This window comes from Stegodyphus dumicola, chromosome 1 (assembly GCF_044657685.1).
Source record: "Stegodyphus dumicola isolate Sdum_Otavi_A_Nest chromosome 1, ASM4465768v1".
Lineage (NCBI taxonomy): Eukaryota > Metazoa > Arthropoda > Arachnida > Araneae > Eresidae > Stegodyphus > Stegodyphus dumicola.
The window spans coordinates 154,500,498-154,526,808 of NC_140768.1; the positions used below are offsets into that span (position 1 = coordinate 154,500,498).

The following is a 26,311-nucleotide window of genomic DNA, read 5'->3' on the forward strand; positions in this document are numbered from 1 at the left end:
ACTAAAGACATAAAAACCTTAATGGGAGCATAAGAAAAAAATTACTCAGTCACTTTTCAAGCAAAAAATGAACAATTTAACAATATATATGAATACAAAAATGACCTCTGTCAAATTCTATTTATAACTAGGATAATACTGCTGACTCGATAACTATAGAACTTCTACTTGATAAAACGAAATTTTGAGTTAATTTTATTTGAAATGCATACTATATGTATGACGAAGATAACACCTGCAAAGAGTTTATATAGTTTGCAAAATCTGAACAGAATTGTCCAGCTCATGTGCTTTCAGTATAAACTGTTTAATATTATTTTAAAAGTCAAGATTTGTGATGATTTTTACGAGGATTTATGTATATTAAAGATACATTAAGCGAGTATGTTAGGTGACAATTCAGTAAGTAGGTGCCTAGAGTACAAGTAAATCCATGATTTAGAAACGACAGAGATTTGGGTGGTCATGAAAGTAATTTCGGTTTTTGAGTGTAAAATAAAACTCAGTTTTTCTATACAAGAAAAATTAACTTACTTTTTGTCCTTTTGTCGTCTTTCTAGGAACTTCATGATCTCGCGCTCATAGAACGACTACTGGTTTTTATTAGCAAAAACTTCAACCAAGTGCGATTTTAGGTCATCGTTATTACTGAAATCTTCAAGAGTTAAGGCGTTTTGTAAACTTTAAAATAAACGATAATCCAATAGCGCAAGGTCGGGTCTATACGAGGGATGCGACATCATTCCCCAAACGAGCTCCAGGTATTTAGTACGTGTTTTTAAACATGTTTGAGGCCTCGTATTGTCGTGATGGAACACGATTGCTTTACGATTTGCCAATTCTGACCTTTTCTCTTTGTTTATTCCCTGCAATTTCATAAGATGTTGGCAGTAAACCTCTGAGTTTACTGCAAATTTTACCTTTGAGTTTACTTAAGCAACCAAACAATTGGAAGCAGCCCAAAATGCACAAAACCTTCGTAATCCCACCGTATCGAGAGCGTGATCTTTTTCTGATGCAATTCAGCACACGATATTATTCACCATGCTTGAACCATGATCTTAAAAAAGATCATGGTTCAAGCATGATAATTTGTTATTACAGATGATTCATTTTTCAGCGCCATTGATAATTCAAAAATGGGCATTACATTTGAAATGCAAATCGCAAATAGCGATTAGTTAAGTGAATTTCTTTCAGTTTATGCGGAACCCAAATATCGAATTTTGTTAACGAGTCCAAGATAGCTTATGTGATTTTAAAATGGCTTGTATGATACACTTGATCTTTTTACAATCGCTCCACATAGTTATAGGATGACTGGATTCAATTATGGCTTTCATTTTGTCTTCATCAGCTTCAGAAGACAGGCCCCAACGCTGGTCACCTTCGAGTAAAAACTCTCCAGAATGAAATTTTTTAACTCACTTCTGACACATGCGTTCTGTTAAGCCGATTGGTACCATAAACTTCACATATTTCTTTGTGAGCCTCAGATGCTTTCTCGCCTTTGTGAAATTAAAAAGTAAAATATGGCGAAAGTGTTTCTTTTTGCACTCTATGTTAAAACTGACCGTAAACTAACAATTATAAATAAAAAAAATACATAGAATCTGCTTTTATAGCAACCTAAAACTATCAGCTGCGAAATCTCAAAAGATAAAATATAATAAGTTCGACAGAAGAATAACCAAAGGTAACATAAACGCTAAATATTTGTGCAAACCGTAATTACTTTCTTGCCAACCCAAGAGTAAGTTTCGAACTAATGTAAACATTATCCTGTTATCGAGTTATTCCATGTTTTGAATATCAAAATAAGCTTACTAAAATGATGCAGATCTTCGGCGGGTATTAAAAATGCAGAACTGAAATGATAAAAATGATCATTTGACTCACTCGTGACAGTGACATCACAGGAAGTGACGTTCTGCCCCGCAGAGCTATTGGCGACGCAAGAATATTTTCCGGCATCCTCGGACATGACATTGTCAATTATGAGTTCGTAGCACTCTTTATTTTCTTGATTATACCGGACCCTTCCAACTGTTCCAATCTCCTTGTCATCTTTGTAACTGAGGAATAATAACAGAAAGATAAATATTATCAAAATAAAACAATCTAAAAGCTTTCAGATTTTATATTACGTCTGAAGGCACGTTTTATTCATTTACACATACATACGTCTTTAAAGCGGATTTGCGATAATGCCCTTTGGGCTAAAAATATTTGAAAACAGCATATCTTTAGAATTTCCCATAGGCAGTCTTGCACCCTGAAGATAAAAATATTTTATTATGTACAGTGCGTTGCCACTGCTTGCTTTGAAATCGTTGAGCTTCTTAATCAAAAAATCGTTAAAGCTTAAAAAATATGAAAATGGTAATAAAACAGTTTCGAAATTCAAGATTCGGGCTTCCAGATGCCCATATTAGGGTGGAGGACTACGTTATTGAAAATTGGATGACACTAGGTATCTTTTTTTCACATTGCGAGAAACATACATATATTCTTGCAGATTCTTCATTATTTACATTCTTTGAATATATACAAAACGATAATATTTGGTGGCAACAATTTGAAAAGCGATACGCCGTATCGTTGATTCGATGCAAAATGTCGTTTCGAGACTAATAGCCCTTTTGGGCTAATAATTCGTTAAAACATGTTCATACTAACGGACTGCACTTTTGTAAATTTGTATAAACGGAATTGCATTGTAATTAAATATTTCTCTTTTTTCCCCTCTTTCACGTTTGTTACACTGTGAAAAAGGAATATTTTTGGTCACAGTAAAAAGTATCGAATGTAAATTTTGAATTTTATTACCATGAAATCGCAGTTGGAGAGATTAAAAGGCAAAATCTACATTGTTTTGAAATCGCATTTTTTATCGAAAAATATCACCGCCCGTAAGCTGATTTTGTTATATTTATTATCAATTAAAAACAAATCTCAGAAAATATCAGTAAACGATTTTTCCAATTTTTTACGTGGAGTTAAAAATTGAATGTTTATATTATGTTTTAAAAAGCTCCATCTATAATTTTATATTAGAAACAATAAATTTCTTAAATGTTTGAAATTTCCCATATAAAAGCTGAATCTCGTGCTTGAAAAGTGGAAATAATAAATATTTCATCGTTATTTTTCCCCAATAGATTGTAATAGTCAAATAAAAATTTCAGTTGTTAAGCTGAATTGTTTTGAAGCCTTGCACATTACATAAAAGTACACGAAATTATTTATGGACTTAAGTTCTAATATTTCTATTTGAAAACTTTTAAATTCTTTTCTTTATTTAAAATTATTCAAAATAACAACCTTACTTTAGTATAAAGTTTGAATAAAGCCATATCGATTTCAAAAGCGATCAGACATAGGTCCCTCTTCTTCAAGAGCAAAATGAGTTGAGCGACGACGTTTCTTAAACCGAAGTAATTGGCGAAGCAAAGCGAGGATCGTATTTAAATCGAACAAACGGCCGGAGTAAAGCAAAAAGCAGCTTCATCCGTCGACGAAAATAGTAATGAAAGCTTGAAAAACTATTGTCGCTCATCCCGTTTTGCATATTTTGTTTTCTCCTCTGAAGAAGAAGGACTTGCTTCGAATCGCCCTAAAAATCAATGAAATTTGATTTTTTAACCAGAATGATGTTACGGTTTTGACTAATTCAAGATTTTACATTGGCGTGTTTCTTGCAATTAATATATCTACTGCCTTATGATTTCTTTTAATTTTGGGTCAACTAAGAACGACTATGCGTCTGAAATGAGAAAACAGATCAACTTGCATATAATAACTTGACTTTTAAGAAAGAAAACCTTTTGCTGTTCGGTCGAAATACATTGGCACTACCAAACTGAAATTTAATAACGATGGCAGTGTACCGGGAGCTTCTGCATCAGACCAATGTTGAAATAAGCGAATTGTTACTAGATAAGTTTCCATGTAGTTAACAAATTAAAAATATTTTAGCATGAAAATTTTAATAAAAATATTAAATGCTTACAATTTCAGATCCGGTTTCGGCTGTCCTTCCACGATGACACAAACACGGAAATCTGTTCCCTGCTGCAACTCGAAATTCCTAAGCTTCTCTTTGAAGATAGGTCCATAGGTCACCGATGATCCATCGGGTGAAGTTGATGGCACTGTATCGGGTGCTAAAGAATTTGAAAATTCCAGAATTACCTCATATTTATTATGTAGTAAATAGTCATATAAGTGGCCACATAGTTGAACTGTGTACCTAGCGGCGTTATTTCGCGTGGTAGGACTTTCAGATTTCTTTGATATGACAGGAGAAATCTGGTTTAAAGCAGTTAGAGGCGGTGTATCATAAGAAGTCAGAAGTGACATAACAAGCAATGTTGGGCCACGGATTCATCTAAAAAGGCTCAGTGGTTAGTAATCCAATTTTTGTTCGGTGAAGTACTTAGTGTAAGAGACATTTACAATCGATTGAAGAATGTTTATGGGACTATAATGTATGTCAGTGGAATACGTGCAATGTTTCAATGGCGCAGTGATTTTAATCATGGGCATTTTGACTGCAGCTGATATGCCACGGCCAGGTCACACATACATAATCATGAATGAAGTATCAGTTGCTGCAGATGAGTCGCTTGTGAAGAAGAATCGTCGGATAACCAACCGGAATTTGCAGACAGCTTTCTCTCAGCAAGAGAAGAGTTAACACTATTCTACATGAAAATTTGCAATTACAGCAATGTTTGTTCAAAATGAGTCTCAAAGCATATATCTGAGATCCAGAAAGAATGGACAATTGCTTTCAGCATCATTACCAGCACATATAATATCACCTACATATCATAATTACCGTATTTTCCGGCGCATAAAGCGCACCGGTTTCAAACGCTTATCTATAATTTCAAGCTACACTTTTTAATTTTTAGGTATATTTGTCATATAACGCGCATTCAATTCTTCTCGAAGAAACCTCAAAGCTGCATGTGCAATGGGTCTTATCTTTTGAGGTTACTTATTCGAACATTTGTCCTAAACATATGTGTGTGAGTTAAATGCTTAAGAGAGTAAACATTCCGCCAAAGAGGGTGGATTGTATTCAATGCAGATGTCCAAAAGAATGCTATTGTAGAATACTTCCACCCTGAATGAATTTGTGAAATTAGGAGGTAGGTGTTTTTTCTTTCTGTAGTCATTTGAAGCCGAGATTTTGAAGTGAAAATCGAAGGCTTCACTCAATCGAAACTGCTTTAGTTGAAGTATAGTTGATATAGAGCTCATTTTTAGTAGTAAATATGGCTCGCGCGAAAAGAAACAAACACAGTGCTGGTTTCAAATGCAAACCCATTCAGTTTGCTAAGGAAAATGGTAATCGTGCTGCAGCAATGATGTTTGGTGTTGATGAAAGAAAGAATGGATAATGATTATTTACTTCTGGATCAAAATAATAATGATGATGAAGATGAAACAAAATTCGATGATAACGCCTGAAGATATAATAGAAGATGAACATGACGAACTCTTCATGCTATAAGATAATGAAAATGTTTAATTTCGTAAGTTATGTCATTTCTTTTAAATAAGCAGCATTTTGGTGCATGTAAAAATATACTTTTTTTCCTTAATTTTAAGCTATTATTTTTATAAACCAGTGTATGACACGCACACGTAAATTTCATTCCTATTTTTGTATTAAACGTGCATGTTATACAACGAAATATACGATATGTAGTATTATACCATTGTGCAAGAATATATAAAATCAAACTAATAAATTATTGCGGTAATTTGTCACATTTCTACTTTCATTTGAGCAAGGTTTACATATTGGAACAATTTTAATACTTTTTAACAAATGAAGCAAAATCAAAACGTTATGCTTCAACTAGAACTAATTTAATTGTATAATGTTCAGAGTTAATTAAAATATAGCAACAGAAATAATAGAATCTTCATTTCTCTCAATTTATTGTAATATAAATATTATGTTCGTAATTTTTTAATGATCAGTTTGTTTTCTAAGTATATACTTCGCATAATGCTTACTTCCAAGCATGTATGAACCATCCTTCCTGAATATAGTGTTAATGGACGGTAGATTTAAAACATAAATAGAAAAATTACATTTCATGTTATAAATCATGTATAAAATTCTACAGTAGAGTCAAAAATATGTAAAATATTTTAAATTTTGCATCTGTATTGAACTTCATTAATACAACTTCATTTTCTATGTTTCGAGAACTTTCAGAGTCGCCAAACTAATGCTGAAGATACTAAAACTTGTGTTAACATTTTCAGTTTTAATGACAAAATACATAAAATAGAAATGCATTCAGAATTCTATAGAAAAAATAAAAATTTTCAAAAATGTTATAGGGTTTTTATTATTTTTTGGACCATTGCTGTCACTTCTTCCTTCCATTTTCATGCCAGAATGTAAGTTAGCTCGCGTATATTTAAATTGAATTTTTTAGATTCTGAGACAAAGCGTGTTCTGCTTGTCCAGGTCATGCTACTAAATTGCTGCGAGCTCACATAAAATTTGTAGTCCTTGGCCTTGCATTATAATTGCTGATGTTTGACTGCAAGTCGACTTCATGTTAAACTGATTTGTACAGTCTTCGGCTACTGAACTTATTTCACTGTTACTCTAAGTAATATCTCCACAGGTGGATGGAGAAGTTGTAAGCACCAGATGGGCCTTCTAAAAAGGGTTTTTTACACTCTTCTCAAGACTCGGATGTTATTTTAGACTTAGTGACAATACGCCGTCAGTCTTTTTAAAGTTTGGGTAGAATTTATGATAGCAAAAAGAATAAAACTTTGTAAAATTGTAAAAGAAATTTGCTTCATATTATTTGATATTCCATCATTCAAATTTGTTTTAAATTCAAAAGAAATTTGCTTTGGCTCTTATTGAAGCCAAATATTTAATTGTCATTCGATAAAATATATTTTACGAGAAACTGTTTGAAATATTTCTTTTTTAATGAGTTCAGTCAGAAATTAAAATGATATTTTAATTGTATTAAATAATTACTTCGAATTAAACGTGCCTTTATTTAATTAAAATGTGTCCTATTTTGCGATGAATTCAGATTTCGAGAAAAACCAGATTTTCTACAATGAATTTAATATGATGGAACTAGGTTATTATTTTCAGCTATAAAAGCGAAGGGAAAATATTTGATCATGGGAATGAAATTGTTCCCACATCTAGAATTTACCAGCAAATTTATCAACAGGGGGAAAATCTTAAAGGTTTCAGATTTTAACGGTCTCCCAGAAGGATTTGTTAAGGTTTTCGCGTTCTCGTTGAGCTCTTAGGCTACTAATCAGCTGTTGTACTTACTTGTGCTAACCATTTTTTTTTTTTTTTTTTTTTTTTTTTTTTTGTGTCTATTTAGTTTTATATTTGAGCATGATATTCGTTACACTTACGCCATATACTATTCAACAGAAAACATTTTAAAAGCAGCATATATTTAGAATTAAGAACGATGCAGAGTTAAGTATTGGAATATATTTCTTCTATTTTTTCAGTTTTTTTGTCAGTTCATCATTTGAATATTCAGTTTGCTTAGTAAGATGGCAAACAAGAAATTTTGTTTTGTCTTTTTATTATTAACTCTATGTGTGTTAAAGTTATTTAAATATCACTCTCTTCGCACTTTGCTACATAAAATTCAGTTCAACAGCAAAATCACGAAATATATAAAATCACTATATCTATAGTAGACAGTAAGATATAAGGTAATAAAAATGTTTTATTCCGTACTGTGTTTCCACTGCTTGTTTTCAGATCGTCGAGTTTGCTTATCAAAAATGCCTTAAAGTTTTACAAAATACGAAATAAATAATAAGAATATCTAACGTCATTCTATAGCGATACTGAACATTTTTAATTAGATAGATCATGAATTAATTACATTTTTATTATTATCAATTTGATTCAAAAGTAAGAAACGAATATTCTTAAGAAGGGCAACTGTTGCTTTCAGGCAACTCAGTTTGTTAATTCGCAACATACAGATTCCATTTAAAAGACAAATATCTTAAATTTTTGCCGAATTGCAACATATTCGAATGAAAAGTGAAACGACGGATTTATTGTGGTTGGAAGCAAAATCCCATTTCCAAACCTTTTGAGTCAAAAATAGAAGGAGAAGGCGAAACATTTCCACTTTAAAACTTTTATGTGACGTTCAGCTTTCTCGCCATTTTGATAAAGCTTGACTGAAAGCTGCTTGAGTGCTTTTGTTTATTATGCCTACCAAAGTGCTAATATTTTATACTATACTTGTTTTTCTATTACTTAATATTCCTGATTTTTATGCTTTCTGTACTTTCATACGTTTCATAAAATACAAATGAACTTCAGTACCACAATATATGTTGAAGATTTTTTTTTATTTTTAACAGATTTAGAACATTTAATTAAATAGTTAGAGATAATGATCAGTTAATATTTTAAAATAATACTTAGTTAATTGTTTTGGTGGACAAAATGAAGAGATGGAAAACATTTTCCCACATATCTCTAAAAATTCCACACAAAACCTGGACAGTTGGTTGTCATAAAATATCACTACGGTGCTGGTGTCACAGATATTAGTTTACGTATTCCTATGGGCGTCGCTAGGCTAGAAGGAAGTACAAAAGTCCACGGCCTGCTGCTCAGTTCATGCCGCTCTGCAACACAAAATTGATTGTTATAGTCTTCCTTTAATAATCTTGTTGTTTTCTGCTTCTTTTTAGGTGAAATGAGTACACATTATTACTTATACGAAGATATGAGATGGAGAATCGTGGGTAGGCTTAAGGCGCGGCCAGTCCCAAGCTCAAGTTGCCTGAGAACTGGATGTAACGCCAAGTGTCATCTCTAATTTGTGGAACCAGTTAAAAAGCAGCGGGGCAGTGTCCAGGAAACCAGGACCATGTTGCCCGAGAGCCACAATGACCAATGCCGACCGGTGTTTGGTATTTTCAGCCAAGCACCAGATGACCTCTACAATCAGAAAACTGTCTCGTGACCACGCTGCTGCCACAGGAACATCAGTTTCAAGAAAGACAGTTGCCAAACTGCGGGAGTTACGAGAGTAGGCTGTTTCTACGAAGCTCCGGCATTTTCCTCAGCAGAAGCGGAAATATTCAGCGGATTGTCTTAATTTCAATTGCTATGTATAGCAGCTTTAATTAGACAACAGGTTCGTCAAGATCGGATCATCCAGTAATTACTAAGAGACTAATTACTGCCTCAACGCGTCGTGCACGTGCATATCGAACTGTGCTTCCAGATTTGCATAGCAGCCGCCGTTGCCCGATGTCACTGGTGTTTAGTATCGTTGGATGCAACATACCAACATCACCACGGTAATCTCTAAATTACAGAGTTACCTTTCAGCCTTAGAACTCTGGCTCGGACTATATAAAATCAAAATTAATGTCGCTAAATGTGCTGCCAGTTTATTCATCCGAAGAAACATCCCTCGTTTAGATAATCTAATTTTCTTCGGTGAACCTATTCCCTAGGTTACTGCTTACAAATACCTTGGTGTTTTACTAGACTCAAAATTAACTTGGCAACTTCACATTCAAAAAATTATTGCGAATGCGGAAGCTGTCAAAGCCAACCTGCGCACCTTTTTCGCTAAAAATAGCGACTTGTCACTTGATAACAAGATCTTGCTTTATAAATCTATCATAAGACCTATTCTCACTTACGCGAGTCCCATCTGGGGCTCAGCTGCTCTGACTAACCGTAAACACGTCCAAATTTTTCAATCAAAATTTTTACGGCAGATATTAAACGCTCCATGGTTCATAAGGAACGATGACATTCATAACGACCTCAAAATTATGCCCATTAATCGCTTTATACAGCGACTTTCGGAAAGATTTTTCAAAAACATCCATCTTGTTGGAAATCCAGTATTACATACCCTGCCGGTATATGATCCTGCGGTTGCCTCTTCTAAAAAGCGACCCAGAGCAATCTTACAGCCTGATTATGCTCAACTACCTTTTAAACGGCGTCGGTATTGGAATACAGACGCCCAAGTCGTTCCTAAACCCCAACCGCCCCTGCGTTAACAATGCGTAAGGGCATTGACCGGAGGAACCCTGGTCTTTAACTCTTTAAGAAGAGTCTTCTAATGTTTCTTTAACAAGGGACAACTTATCTCCGCAGCCGCACGCGACTGCACTTAATTTCTCAATAGCTTCTTAAAAGCTTCTTTTCCACCCGCTAAACGGGTTGCTTTCGAACCCCTAAGGGGACCTTTTAACGTCGCACTAAATAGCGACCAATAATTTTCTTCTCCTCCTTCAGTGTATCACACTGAACTGCTACTAGAACCCGCTCAACGGGTTTCGCCCCCAGCCCTTTTTGCCCAACTCTCCGGATTGCTTGTCCTAAGGATTTTATTTTGCTGTTGATATCAAGAATCAAGGAAATGTATTGCACCTTTTTATTCTTTTCAAAACTTTTTGAATGTTGACTCCTCTCTCAAAATTTATTCCTGGCCCTTTTTAAACACGAAATTTAATTTAAAGACTTTCTAAGAGTTTTCCTTTTTTTTTTCTCATGCGGAAGGCATTATCTGAAAAGCTTTTATTTTTATAATTAGGCTTCAAAATTTTCCCTTATTAGATGAACCCCTCTTTTGATGTAATTATTTTATCTCTGATGATGTGGAGTTAAAGGCCTAGCCTAGCGCACTCCGTAAATTAACTTCCTTGATCCTCGATGGAATTTTACGCTCAGCAATTTGACAGTAATTATGTGTGTGTGCGGTCAATGGATGCCGAGTAATTGATTTTTAATTGCTTTAACAAGTTTTTCACCGTGAACTTTGACCTTTTCCCCGTCCCTACGGTCAGTTAGAAGCAATCGAAGTGATTTCCTGTTGTCAACAAAGGGAGAAAGAGGTACTGGAGGCAATTAAACGAATCGCTAATTAAGCCCCTAATTGGCCTAGCGATTTTGTTCAAACGGATTCTTCTGATTCAAGCCATGGGCTATATGAGATTGTAAATTCGAAGAAGATCGGTCTGCTACTTCGACAGCTACCGTTTTTCCGGCATTACCAGGACTTAGGATTATCGTCTTCTACAATAGTGATTAATGCAGTGTGTGTGTGCTTTTTAATTAATTCTGTGCCTGTGTTTATCAATTGGATTGCTCCGCAGAACTACCTATAGTGTACAGCTGATGCACAGAAGAAGTATCGCAGCCAAGTGCATTTCTCTGCAATTTGCTTGCTAGTCACTATTGACTATAGCACTCAACATTTATGTAATAAAATGTACCTGTTACATTCAACCCAGCAATAATACCAGTATTTTCTAATAATATACAAGGCATTTTTGTGGTGTTCTTAAAGTGGAAGTGTGTTTTTGTGTTAAATTAACGTGAAAGTTATGTACGTGGCACAGGTGAAAAGTGATTTAAAGTGTTAACGTGGAAGTGTCATTAAGTTTTGATATTGCATGGTGTATGTATTTTCAAGTGTTAAGTGATTTACGCAAAAAGTGATTTAAAGTGTTTACATTCCGTCAACGGTGATTTATAGTGTGATTTAACGTGATTAAAAGTGATCCAAAGTGTTAACGTGTCTGCAATTTACTTGCTGGTCTCTATTGATTATAGCACTCAATATTTATGTATTAAAATGTACCTGTTACATCCAACCCAGCAATAATTCCAGAATTTTCTAATAATATACAAGGCATTTATGTAGTGTTCATAAAGTGGAAAAGTGTGTTATTGTGTCAAATTAACGTGAAAGTTATGTTCGTGGCACAGGTAAAAAGTGATTTAAAGTGTTATTAAGTGTTGATATTGTATGGTGAAAGTGTTTTCAAGTGTTAAGTGATTTACGCGAAAAGTGATTTAAAAAGTTTACGTTCTGTCAACGGTGATTTAAAGTGTTTTAACGTATTTAAAAGTGATCCAAAGTGTTTACGTGAAAGTGATATTACGTGGTGAATTCCATCAACACTGATTTAAAGTGATTAAGGTGATACAAAGTGATATAAATGTGTTATTAAGTGAAAATTTCTCAACGTGTATCGGTGATTCAAGAATGACACGAAACTCATCTGCACAGACGGAAGGAGAGCCTCAGATGCAAAGGTCGGATTTCGATCCGCAAGAGTTACTTGACAGTGACCAAGACCGCAAAGTTCACCTGCTCTACGAATTTATAAGACAGACAGCCAGCACTTATAGAGGAGGCAAATTCCTCCCTACCTCAAGATCTTGGTGAGCGACTGCTATGTGCTCTGGACGCTCTGGAAACGCTAGCCTTGAAAGGCCCACACCTTTCAGAGAGTCCAACCCTAGCAGACATAGGAGTAAACACGTCGACGGTACTTTGCTGTGAACTTGCTCACTCGATTCAGCAAAATGCAAAAAGACAGGTGAAGCAGCTCCATGCAAGCAAAGATACTATACAGCAGGATGAGCACCCGGTTATAGAGGGCAAAGGTGGCCAACCTACGTACGCGCAAGTCGTAAAGCGGAGATGGGAAAGGAAGGTCACGAACAGGCTGACACTGCTGATCCTCCCTAAACGTGATGAACAGAGTGCGGATATATGCGGAGTACTAGAAAAGCATGTCCAAATTGAAGATCTGGGTGTCAACCTTCGGGGCATTACGAACTTAAATAGTGGAGGTGTGGCGGTGCGATGCAACAACAAGGATGAAGTACAGAAGATAAGTCAGTTCCTATCTCAGCACGACAACCTAAAGGATACAGTACGCACGCATATACCACGGAAGAGAACACCGAAATGCACAATCGACAATGTACCGTACGGCACCTCGGAGGTGGAAGTACAAGAAATGCTACAAAAGTCTTGCAAACTTGGGAATGAAGAGTGTAGAGTCCTCTTCAAGCGCCCGGACAGAAGGAATAGAACCACAATCGAGGTGATTGAATGTACCCCTAGTGCCTTACATGTCCTCATGTCCAAACGAAGATTGTTCCAAGGATGGAGGGAACATAGTATCTGCGAGTTTACAGGAGCCAAGCGCTGTTTCCGCTGTCAGGACCTGGAACATACGTCGAAAGACTGCTGCCACAGGCCTTACTGCGCTTACTGCGGAGGCTGTCATGACATTAACGAATGTAAGGCGGACTGCTCTGAATGCATTAACGGCATCATAGCAAACAGAGATTCAAAAGTTAAAGTGGATACACACCATGCAGCGTACGCAGCAAATTGCCCAACATTCCATGCGCACATCCAGAAGATTAAAGCACGCACTGACTACGGCGAGGACAACTAATTTAATAGCCCAGCAAGCAAGGCACCGTCTACCTACTACAACAGCCAGTCCACTTAATAACAAGCGCACCTCTCTAGGAAGCAAGTCAAGTATTTTCACAGTTAGTAATTTTACCTCAAAAGTAAATTAATTTACAAAAGTAATGGAAGTGAATTCAAGAACAGAGGAAAGCAATGTGCTCAAGTTTGTCCAAATCAACCTCCAAAGAGCGCGCGCGGCTATTGCATAGCTAGTGCAATATGCTATGGAGGAAGAGGCGGACTTCCTTTTAATTCAAGAACCTTTTCTTTATGCAGGGCAAGCAGCAGAATTTCCCCTCCAATGGACCCTCATTCAGGATTCAGGAAGTGAGGGAACAAGAGCGGCAGTAGTTTGTTGCCACAGCAGATGGTTGCCAGTTGTGCTAGCAAAGTCAAGAGACATGGTCACAATTGCAGTCGAGGCTATGGGACTGAGTGTCCTGGTCACGAATGTTTACATTCCACCTACAGTAGACGTTTCTCCCACATTAGATGCCTTGCAGAATATCCTTACGTCCTACCCGCATGCACACCATGTATTGGCAGGAGATTTTAACTCTTATGCGGAGGACTTCGGATATCCGACCACAGACCCAAGAGGTAGAGAAGTTGTGGACTTCATTGCATGCAACGGACTCATTCTTCATAACGTGTCGGACAGTCTGCCGACCTTCGAGACCCAAATGGGAAAAGGATGGCCCGACATCACTCTGTCAACAGCGCGTCTGGCTCAGAAATTTACAGCACTGGACCGTAAGTGACACTCCCTCAAACTCGGACCAGCGCTATATAACGTTCCAGATAGGTCAGCCACATGCGCAGTTTATGAACAAGCGTTATAGAACCAATGGCAGAAAATTAAAACAACTTGTAAGCAGGCTAGGACCGGTACTTGAGCAGGTGGACAAGGCACTTATGGAATGTCAGAACAAAAAGGATGCTGACGACTTAACCACCAGTATGATACGAGATATTCAATCTATCTGTGATGCCAACCTAGGCCTGAAATCACCAAAAGTTTTAAGCGTGGCAAACTGGTGGACAAAAGAGCTCCGTGCACAGCGTAGTCGCACCAGGGCATTTAGGTGTAAGATGAAGAGCGAAAGAGACCCAGACGGGAGGCAAGCCCTTAGTGTTCTTTATAATCAAGAGCAAGCTCAGTACAAAAGGGCAATTACAGCCGCAAAACTTGCCAGCTAAAGGGAATTCTGTACTAAGAATGTAGAAGTCTCTAGTGCTCTCCACAAGATAGCTTCGAACAAAGTTTACAGACCACCGCACCTAAGAGCCTTTGCAGGGCAGTAGGCTGGACACATAACGGAAATCACGCTCAGGACAATTCTTGACGCCGTACTTCCGGAAGAGGATATTACAGATCCGTCCGACCACCAGGCTTATACGCTGCACACATCTGTCCCAGATGATATGCCATTTACGGAAGTCTCCGCAACGATCAAAATTCTCAGGAAAAGTAAAGCCCCTGGTCCGGACTCAATAGACTATCCAATCTTGAGAGCAATACATAAAGCAAGATCGAGCTTTCTTACGTGTTATTTTAACAAACTGCTAGCACTGCAAAGCTTTCCGGAACCTTACAAAACGGGGCAGGTTGTGCTCTTTAAGAAAGAAGGGAAGGATCCAAACAGCCCATCCTCTTTTAGGCCGCTTTGTTTTCTCCCGGTAATAGGGAAACTCTATGAGAAGCTCCTAGTCTAGCGGCTTAAATTTCATATGACGCAGAGTGGGGCAATTTCTGACTATTTCTGGATTCAGAGAGCTACGCTCAACGATTGTTGCCCTATCAAAGATAAGAAACTATATCAGCCACTTGCATGAAAGAAAACAGCATGCAGTGGTCCTAAGTCTGGACCTGCAAAGCTCATTTGACTCTCTGTGGTGGCCCTCAATTTTAGAGGCACTGCACCAGGCAAGGATCCCTGATAACCTCCTGCAGATTTTCAAGCAATACCCATAACCAGAAGCCAGACAAAAGGCTGTCCACAGGGATCGTCCGCGGGTCCAGACTTTTGGAACGCAACTTTCGATTCCATCCTACGATACGAATGGCCGTCCCGTACACAGATAGTAGCCTTCGCGGATGACGCGACCTTTGTGGTGGACGGCAAGAGTAGAGATGAACTGCAGCAAAACTGCAATGAGGTAATTGATACCTTCTCACGGCTATGCCAGGAGAAAAAGCTAATAACTTCTGAGGCAAAATCGAAATATATAATTTATCATAAGCCAGGCCAAACTTTAATAAGAAACCCAACCATCCAGCTTAATGGGAAGACCATCAAAAGGGTCAAAGAACTAAAACTCCTGGGTATTATATTGGATGAAAAGTTCACCTGGCTGCCTCACCTTAAAGCGCAACGAGAAAAGGCTCGCCGAATCGCAAACAATCTGCAAAAAATGCAAGGCCCGCACTGGGGCCTTCGGCCCAATATCTACAAGATACTTTACTTCGCGGAGAGGGTCAAATTTTACAGTAAGATGTAACACCATCCCTCTAATATTATACAAAACATTGGCAATTATGATTATCTCATCGATCAAACCTATAAACGGCCCCGGACAATTCATCACAATGTTCGGTGGTGAAAACTGCATATACTCAACTGTAAATTATCATCATCATCATTTATTATGTTCTCCTATTTAATCAAGTTTTTACTTCATACTTATGAACTTTGAACTTTTATTGAAGTAAGAGATATTTAGACAAGATTCTAGCTTATTTACTGCATCTTATTGGCTAATAGCAGCCACGCCTATTTAATCAAGTTTTATTTTCATATATATTCTATTTTATCAGCAACATCATTATATTAATTTTGTACACTAACAAAGAATGTTAGTATTTAATTCTATGCATCAGATATGTAAATATTTGTATATATATCTAAAAATACTGCAAATTATGAAAATACAAGCTTTTCTCGCTCCCACCAATCACCATCCTGGTTAGGGATCATGTGACCAGTGCCTACTTCAGTAACATCTTGAAATGCAACTCAAGACTTTTAGAACTAAAAAATTCCATACTTCTTCAAGAATCAAAAAATCTCCCATTCCTAATGCCTTAAATGGATTAATTCATAGAATGAGTCATGTACTTTAAGTAGTACGATACTCATAGCTTAAAGTTCTGACCTGACCTGACCCGCGGAGAGGGTTCCTAACCTACGGAGCAGCCATTTGGGCAACCCCGATGACAGGTGACAGGTGACAGCAGGGCCGGACACCCGGACGGCTTACAATGACTACTCGGGTGCTGTCCGGACCCTGCAACTATCTGTAGCTGAAACTTTAAATAGACATAAATATAGTAATTTACAAATAGACCTGATCGTGTAATCGCACAATGCGTCAATGTACATAATGCAACACACTAAGATACTGTAAACTCAACGATAGACACAATACACCAATACACATAATTGTGACACACTAATACGCTATACACCAGTATTCTATACACTAATATACTATACACCAGTATACTATACAATAATTCACTAATATACTATACACTAAAAGATAGACACAATACACCAGTGCGCACAAATGCGACACACTAGTATACATTGACACTAATACATAAGTACCATGTACACAAAAATACACATAGGTAAGATAATACAATTATTCTATTACACTACTGTAACATTCACGTGGATACAATACACTGAGATAGGTAGAAACTTACGCTAAGTTACAATATATAAAAAAGTTAAGTATTGATACACATAGATACTGCGTAAATTCTATATATTTTAAAATACACTTTTGTGTAAATATTAATAATACACAGTACTACTACAGGAACTAAAAACGCACCCTTCAGATTACGGGAAAGGTGTTGTGACTCACTTCGCCCCTGAATTTCCACCATCCATAGAGGGCCCGGGCTTCATGATTTACACGGATGGGTCGAAGATGGACAATGCAGTCGGCAGCGCATATACAGTTTTCCATAATGGCACTGAAGTGCAAACCTGGAAGTGCCATATGTCTCCGCACAATTCGGTCTTCCAGGCGGAAGCCCTTGCTTTGCTGAAAGCAATAGAATGGGCACAAACTACCACAGCAGAAGATTTTACAATCTATACTGATAGCCTATCGGTACTATACGCCATCAACGACCCACGCCACACCTCCCCACTCGTGTCCCAAATTCAGGAGACACTAAGAAATACGAGTGCGGTCCAAAAAATTGAAATCTCTTGGGTAAAAGCGCACGTTGGTGCCCAGGGCAACGAACGCGCAGATACCCTGGCAAAAGAGGCAGCACAGGACCGGGATGCGGTGCAAATAGACCCACCTTTACCAAAGTCACTTCTCAAGCGGCAGACTTGGCAGTCAGCTCTGTCGCAGTGGCAGCAGGAATGGAACACGTCACCACAGAGTCGGCGAACTTTCGAATTCATACGAAAAGTGGACACGGAACGACTCATATCTGCGCCCTTCTTAACAAGATTCATCACAGGACATGGGCCGTTTCCGACCTACTTCGCAGAGAGAAATATATCCTCCACAGACCTATGTGTTTGCGGAAAAATCGGGTCCCCCGACCACTACCTGACAGAGTGTCAACTCACCACACAATGGCACGTTAAACTCCCGTCGAACCCCGATGACAGTCAGAAAGGCAAAATTGCTAAGTAGTGAACAGCGACCATTTGTCCTGGCCATAACGAAGACCTACAGGAAAACTTCGACTGCGGCCGCTTCGGTATTAGCAGGGCTTATGCCGCTCCCAATCAAAGCGCAACAAGAAGCCTCAATTGCAAAGGTGACGCAACTCCAACAGCCATGCACATATGGGGATACATGCTATCTGCCAGAAGTCTACGAAACACGCAGGTCCAAACTGAGCACACATCCGTCGGAATATGGGTTGGGCATAAGGACTTTCCACTCACCAGCGTTAACCCCGCGTTTAGACGGACCAGGGGCCGTGCTTTATACGGACGGGTCAAAAATTGATAACACTGTAGGCAGTGCCTATATAGCCTATATAGATGTAAACATAGCAAAGGAATGGAAGGGCCGTCTGGGCGCACAGAACTCAGTGTTCCAAGAGGAAGTATTTGCCCTCACAAAGGCAGTGAAAGGGGCAATTGACACACGGCAGAGTCGTGCTACGATATTTACTGACAGCCTGTCAAGCATTTATGCTATCAACAACCCTCTCCAGCGCTCCCACTAATCTAGCACCTGCAAGAAGTCCTCCGTCTACAAGAAAAGTCAATGAGAATCCAAATTTCCTGAGTGAAGGCGTACGCCGGAATCCAGGGATATGAAGCAGCAGACGCTCTTGCCATGGAGGCTGCCCAAAATGAGGAAACGGAGCAGATTCAGGTGGCCCTGCCCCGGTCATGCCTAAAGAGGCAAATAGAGGAGACCGCCATTGGAAACTGGCAGAAAGAATGGGACCAAATCCCGCAAAGCCGCAGAGCATTTGAGTTCCTGCCCAAGGTAGAGGTGGATCGGCTCATCTCAGCTCCCTACCTCACGCGATATATAACAGGCCACGACCCCTTTCCGACGTACTTTGCAGAAAGGGGTCTAGCAACAACTAATATGTGTGTTTGTGACAACTTGGGCTCACCAGACCACTATGTCACGGAGTGCCCCTCCAGAATAGCACATCAAATTCCAAACCACCAATGTTCTGCCTTTCAAACGCCTTCTCGTAAAACATCGAGGCACGCGGCAAAAGCTTAAAAGCATAATGGACAAGCTAGAAAAAATGGGCATAAATCTCTGCAGGCCGGAATAGGGCACATGCAATAAACATAACTGGCATAACGATTCTCAAAGCTTACTAAAGTAGCTAGGACAGCAATGGTATGTGTATCCGTAGTATGGAAATGTAACTGTTTTTAGTTTTTAGTTATCCACGAGCCGACGTGCCGTTCAAGGCTATTAGCACAGTAATGGACAGTGCACATATAATACTGTAGATGTAATGTGGAATGTATTGAGCACACATCTGTTAAGCGTCTTAAAACTGTGAAGTCTCTAGATGGTTGCAGGGCCAAGGTAACACCTGAGTAGTCATAGAAAGCCGTCCGGGTGCCCTGTCCTGCTGTCACCTGTCACCTGCCAGAAGACATCAAGGCACGCGGCAAAAGCTTAAAAGCATAATGGACAAGCTAGAAAAATTAGGCATAGACCTCTGCAGGCCGGAATAGGGCACATGCAATAAACATAATTGGCATAACGATTCTCAAAACTTACTAAAGTAATAATAGCTAGGACAGCAATGGTATGTGTATCCGAAGTATGGAAATGTAACTGTTTTTAGTTATCCACGAGCCGACGTGCCGTTCAAGGCTATTAGCACAGGACAGTGCACATATAATACTGTAGATGTAACGTGACATGTATTGAGCACACATCTGTTAAGCGTGTTACAACTGTGAAGTCTCTAGATGGTTGCAGGGCCAGGGTAACACCCGAGTAGTCATAGAAAGCCGTCCGGGTGCCCTGTCCTGCTGTCACCTGTTACCTGCCACAAGACTCCTGAGACAGGATTGTATGCCAGAAAGCTCGCTATTTACATCCCACCCCTTCCCTCCCACAAAAGAGAAGAGTTTACAATGGTGCATACAACACCAACACTGAGCTCATCTTTATTGGGCTAACGCTGTCTCCATGGATGAGTCCAGATTCACTCTACAACCTAATTCTTGGGCGTTATTGATATGGAGGGAGTCTGAGACCCGATAGCATCCCAGCAACATCATGGAAACGGACCGGTATGGTAATGGAGGAATGATGGTCTGGGTAGGGATCATACAAGATGTCCACACACCACTCCATGTGCTTGACACTGTTTCTGTGAATGCACATAGGTACAGGCAAGGGATCTTAGAACCCTATGTGCGACTTTTCAAGGCAGCTGTTTGCCCTGAATTCATTTTTATGGACAACAATGCCCACCTGGTTGATGACCATCTGGAAAGCGAAGATAATCACAGATTGAATTGACCAGCCAAATATCCTGATATTACTCCTATTTAACATGCTTGGAATGCTCTTGGAGGGGTATTGCAATACGCCAACCCCCATTCAGAACCATTCAGGAGTTAAAAACTGCTCTGGTAGAGTGGGTGCGATTTCCACGGGCACTCTCTTAAACTCTCTAGTTAACAACATGGCTACTAATAGTGCATGTCATCTGACTGTCAGAAGCGACCATACGCCATACTATCGACATCTTCACTGCCATCTTTCATCCTCAAGTTTGGACCACACTGGACTCTTGTCCATAACTCATGCTAATGAACGGTATTTTCATTGTTGTTTTCCACACATTATTATCATACCATAAATTACAACCATAATTTCATTCATTTACATCGAGTATTTCCCAAATTTACCAGTTTCATTCATTTACACCGATTATTTCCCAAAATATATGGGAAAAAGTTTTCAATCTCTTAATTTTGCCCACCCGTATATTTAGTTAAATAATAGTTTACTTTAATAGATTTATAATATTTAGTTATTAAAATTGCATGTTAAGCATGAAAAATTTTAAGTGAACCTCTTGCTAGAAACTAGTAAGAAGTTCACACTCAACGTGTAATTTTAATTTAATTCCAATGTTTCTAGCTGTAAATGTTTTGATTTTGTGGATATTTATAAACAAGAACTCGGCTGCCAAAAATGAAGATGAAAGAGGTGGAAAAAGTGTTTTTAAATATCTGTTCAAAGGTTAACGACGACATTTGTAATTGAGTTAAAAACAAGGTCTTACACAACCCAGCAATTGATTAATTGTTCTGTTAAATTTATTTCAATCACGCAACTGGCATGAAAAACTAACACCAGCTGTAGAATTTTTATAGTACTTGAGCCTTAAGTTATCTGAAATAGCTACAAGAATTTAATTTTCGCCTTTAATTAACAAAATATCACTTTCAATTATTACCTGAGCTAATTGTAAGAGGAGCGCTACAGGATGTTGTGCCATGGACGTTGGAAGCGATGATAGTGTACAGTCCCGAATCTGAGCATTCAGACTTCTTGATGAGCAGCCTGTGCTTACCACCGTCAGCTTCCAGTATAGCCCTTTTGGAAGTTGCCAGAGGAGCGTTGTCTTTGAGCCAGGCGACAGTGGCGTCCGGGCTGGCGCAAACATCGCATTCTAGAACCACCTCCAAGCCCTCTGATGATGAAGCAGACAAAAAACATTCATAATGCACTTTAAAAAATGGAGAAATGCACTCTAAACTACCAGCTGTCGAAAATGGTATCCAAAGAAAAAAAAATACAAAAACAATTATATTTTTACCAGATGGCACGAGGAGTTAAATATTATGTATTTTTACGTCATTAAAATTGGAAATAAGAGTTCAGGTCCACTGTAATTCTTTTTCGGTCGTTTGTTTTTGTATAGATATGAAATGTTTTGTAACTGCGCTTTTCGTATTCGACATGTAAAGCTTATTTGAAATAAAAATGTTTAATAGAAATATAAATTTCAAATACAGTTCGTTGAAATTTTGTCTAGGCAAGCTTGACTCGGATTAGAACTTTTGGAAGGAAAAATGCAAGTGAAACCTATTTCTTAATGCAGAATTTTGAATGGAAACATCAAGAAATTTATAATTAACTTTCTTATAGCTTTCAAAACCAATTTATAAATTACTTTACTTTTATTTCATCAATTTTTACTTCGCGTAATAAAAATACGTATAGAAGTCAAATAAAAACCCTAAAAATGCAATAAACATTTAATATCTGGTATTCTATAAGTTGGCAGTACAGTTACAAACGCTGTAAAGAATGTCCAACAGGTGGCAGCATATTGCAGAGAAGCGAGACACTGCACAATACCAGTTTAAAATGGCTGCCTCGCTTGCGACAAGTATCAGTTCCACCAGCGGCCGAGCGGTAAAGTCGCTGAACATTGGTAGTTCGGTCCGACTTTCGAATCCCACGAACGGGCTGGCTGCATGGGCGTTTTCGTGGTTTTCCCCATTAACGTGTATGCGAGCCAGTTTCCCTTAGAAAGTCCTCCACGAAGGCATCCCTCTCCTTAAGCAGATAGCCCTAGTGTGTTTGCCGTAATTAAATAAACCAGACCAAACCATCTCTGATTTTATGTTATCACGGATGCAAGAGGAATGCTTGCTTCAATCCTTCTTTGCAGCAAAAGGCATCAAAAGATACTCGATGATTTCCCTTCGATTGCTGAAAGTATCATAGCTATCATTCCTCTCTGTACCAGTACGATGAATGAAAGACGGTAGTTCTTTCATAAATCCACCCGTTGCTGTCCTTTTTTTATTTTGCAGATTGCTTTGCAAGAAGTTCATTAAACCATCGGTATGTTTTTTTCTTTATTCACATCTCTTCATTGTCATTGTCAAAGGTATGGCTTTCCGAATTTCACTCTGTTTCTTCTTCTGTACTATCAGGCGAGTTCCCGGTCATCACAAGGATGTGGGTCATACACAATTTGTATTTGCACTGCAATTATATTCATATATATAATTATGCCATGACTTAACTTCTATGCGATATGCATCTTGTCTTCTTTCATGCTCTACCTGCTCAATAATAACGTTTACCTGAACAACGGCGTATATCAGGAGGAAACTTTCACTTTTACTTCGCATTAAAATACAGGGTCCAACTAAAAGTGAATCAGAAGAATGTATACAGACTCTAACGAAAGAAATTTCTTTATAATGTGTTAGTACCGAATTAAACATAGGTTAATATAATCATGCATAGCATGGATTGGATTAAGTTTAATACAGTTTTACTCAACCTATACATGTACAATTACTTAAAGTGTGTCTTTGAGTGTCAGCGTTGGCTATAAGCGGCCACACACTTGAACAACATTGGTCAATATATCGGCTGAGACTGCTCTACAAACTTCAGTAATTTCTCAGCGAAAAACCCGACCTCCAATATAACCAATTTCCTGCACTACACGACGTCCTCCTAAAGCATTTTGATTCACTGCCATGCATCATATGTCACATATCACAATCATGAGAGCATGCGTTGAGAATATTACATACTGCAAAGACACACTGCGTTGGTGCATACTGCATGACCGCATATTATATTCTTTTGAAGTACGTATACATTTTTCTGACACGCATTGAATTCAATGTATTTTGAGAGACAAAAGATGTGCTCTTCTTTTAAATCTAAATTAATTTAATTCAGCGAAACCATGACTTTTTTTTTTAATACAGAGATATTTTCTTTCCAGTTAAAGCCAAATAACTCTGAGTTTTCCAATAATTAGAGCTCGAAATGGCATCAAGTTTGGTGCTTTTTTCATTTTGCATGTATTTCCAATCGCTTCAGCTGTTTCATAAAGATATCTTTATAAAATCGCAGACTTACAAATCCAGTAACGGCTCGTGAAATGGAATTAATTAATTACATTTAATTCAAATAGTACTATTATTTTTGGTAGTCTAAAATGTCGGAATTTTTCATGCGATTTAATTAAAACTTACATTTAATACAAAATAAAAAAAAAAGTTTTTCAAATCATCTTTTAAAAAAAATAAATAAAAAGAGAAAAAAGAGCAAATTTAAAGCATTAATTTGCATATTAACACAAGCAAGTAAATTTACCACTGTTTCTGAAAATGTTTATATATTTATTAATTAATGCTAATTATAAAAATTTAATGACAATACAAACACTGTAGAAAAATATAGTTGTAAATAACAGAGAAATCATTAGTTATAGAAAATCAAAAAAAACTCTGAAAATCAATGAGAAAGCATTAAAAAGGCAAAAAGACGTATTGACGTATTGTTGCAAATTAGCTGTCTAAAAAATCTCAAAAAAAGCAAAACATGTTAGTAACAATAATAAAATAACAATAATTCTTCTCTTCCAATGAAGGCTCATAGAAGAGGATACCTTTGTTTTAATATGTTTAGGCTAAATAAAAATAAAAGAATGAAAAGTTATAAAAAACGACTTTTAATCTTAAAAAAAAAAAAAAAAAAAAAAAAAAAAAAAAAAAAAAAAAAATCGAAGAAACTGGTAACATGGAAAGCGTCTTCTTCATTTGGTTTTCCATAAACAAATAATTAAATAACGAACAAATTAATAGCTTATTTCCAGGATAAATAGCTAATAATGTTTAGTTTGCATTATTTAGATTGTAAATACTAATATTTGATATCAAGAAAGTATAACTATTTAAATAAATTTATTTGCTTTTTATATTATTCATAAATTAAAAATCTCGGTTGATATTTTTCGGAAATCATACTTTGGATATTTGTTTATAACAAAAACTTTTAGATTTTTTTAATCAGGTAAAATATGTAAAATGATAATTCAAAGCTAAACAAACAGAAATACATTAATGGTATAATAAAATATAATTGAAAAAAAAATTTTATCAAGTAAGTTTTTTTAAATTAGAATTTGTGACCTGACTTGAATTTAATTATTTTATTTGGAAGTAAATAGAATATACACTAATTACAGAGCATCATGATTGTAATTTGCGTACATCACAATATAAAGCGATTCGTAAAATTTTATGCACAGAGACCTGTACCATAATACTTGTTAGTTTACTATTGTTCCTGGAACGTTATAACATGTAATTATCAGTTGAATTGACCAAATTTTAATTTTAGCATTACGTATGCTATAACACTTTTATAAATTTAATTATTCGCGTTTGAAGTAACTAAAAGTTTATTTTTGCAACGTTAAACGTGTTGAAGCCTAACCGCTTATTTTACTGTAATGTTTTTTACCAAGGATAGCATTTCATATAAAAGATATTAATGTTATAGTATAGTTTCTAATTCAATAGATGCTAGAAAGTCATCACAATTACCCTAGCATTTAATTTTCAAACAAAAACTTTCTCAAGCATTTTACAATTTATAAAATGAAAAACTGTAAAATAAAATGCAAGATTTTACTGTGTTTAGTCTAACTTTTACAGACACATCAATTTAAGAGCAGGCTTTAAATTAATTTATTTGTAATAAATTCATTAGTAGATTAAATAAAATGTTTACATGTTTTAATTTCAGAAAAAAATTTTTGAAGCTATATTCAAACTTTCCACAACGATTTTCTTTAATTATTTGCGTATTATTGTATTAGGAAGCCAGATTCATGGAACTCGCTGTTGCCAAATAATTTTAACTTAATAATCAAAATAAATAAAAGCTTGATCGCTAGGCGTCTAGGGAAAGGAATGGCAGTGATGGAGAACAGCTATAAACAAGCACTTGAGCGTTTTTAAAGAATTTTAAGGACAGCATGGGGCGTCGCAGGGACTTACCTGCACAGGTTTGAGCTCGCAATGGTACAGTAAACCGAGGTCGACCCGGACCACCCGACTCCATGTCGGAGGCCGTCAGACACAGCGACGTTTCGTCTTCAAGTGCGGAGTGAAAATCTACAAGTCACATTGGATTGCATCAATACATGCACGTCAGTTAATAGCCAGCAGCATATTAATCAACACACACAAAAAAAAAAAAAAAAAACACTGTTACTGTTATTGCGCTAGTATGGTTAATGTTATGTATGGTTTAGTGCATACTGTTATGGGCATCGGCCTTCTGCACAATATTAATCTTTTTAAGTGACGTGTCTCGTTTCATATTGGAGATTTGAATTCTGATTGCAAATTTCTTTTAGATTAATTTTAAAATGTATGCAAGAAAATGTAGATGCAAGTTCGATGCTATGATTAAAAATCTTAATTTATTGCCATATTTTTTATATTTCGAAATTTAATCTTAGGCTCGCTTGGGGATGATTATTGAAATGAAACTTTCATAATCAGTATCTCGTCGCAATAAATCTCTACATCTAAAAATAAGTAACGAGTAACTTTTTATATACCTAACTTAAACATCAACTTAAATATTTTTAAAAAGGAAAGAAGAAAAAAGACAAAAAGCTTTTAAATAAATTTCCCTTCTAAGAAGAAGAAGAATTTTAAGAAAAAGAGGAGAAT

The 26,311-nt window shown here is 37.0% G+C and overlaps 1 protein-coding gene across 5 annotated transcripts in view; it reads right to left on the reverse strand.

The window, feature by feature from the left end:
• LOC118200338 (protein Obscurin-like) overlaps positions 1 to 26,311 on the reverse strand; it is a 500,451-nt gene that overhangs the window by 328,278 nt on the left and 145,862 nt on the right. For 4 of the 5 annotated variants that reach the window (XM_085822292.1, XM_085822266.1, XM_085822279.1 and 1 more), the window contains 4 exons: positions 25,628 to 25,744; positions 21,259 to 21,495; positions 4,013 to 4,166; positions 1,900 to 2,075 (listed from right to left, as the gene is read on the reverse strand). In XM_085822292.1, the coding sequence (XP_085678418.1) occupies positions 1,900 to 2,075; positions 4,013 to 4,166; positions 21,259 to 21,495; positions 25,628 to 25,744 (684 nt within the window). The remainder of the gene's footprint in view (positions 1 to 1,899; positions 2,076 to 4,012; positions 4,167 to 21,258; positions 21,496 to 25,627; positions 25,745 to 26,311) is intronic. The other variant, XM_085822284.1, reaches the window with a different exon arrangement.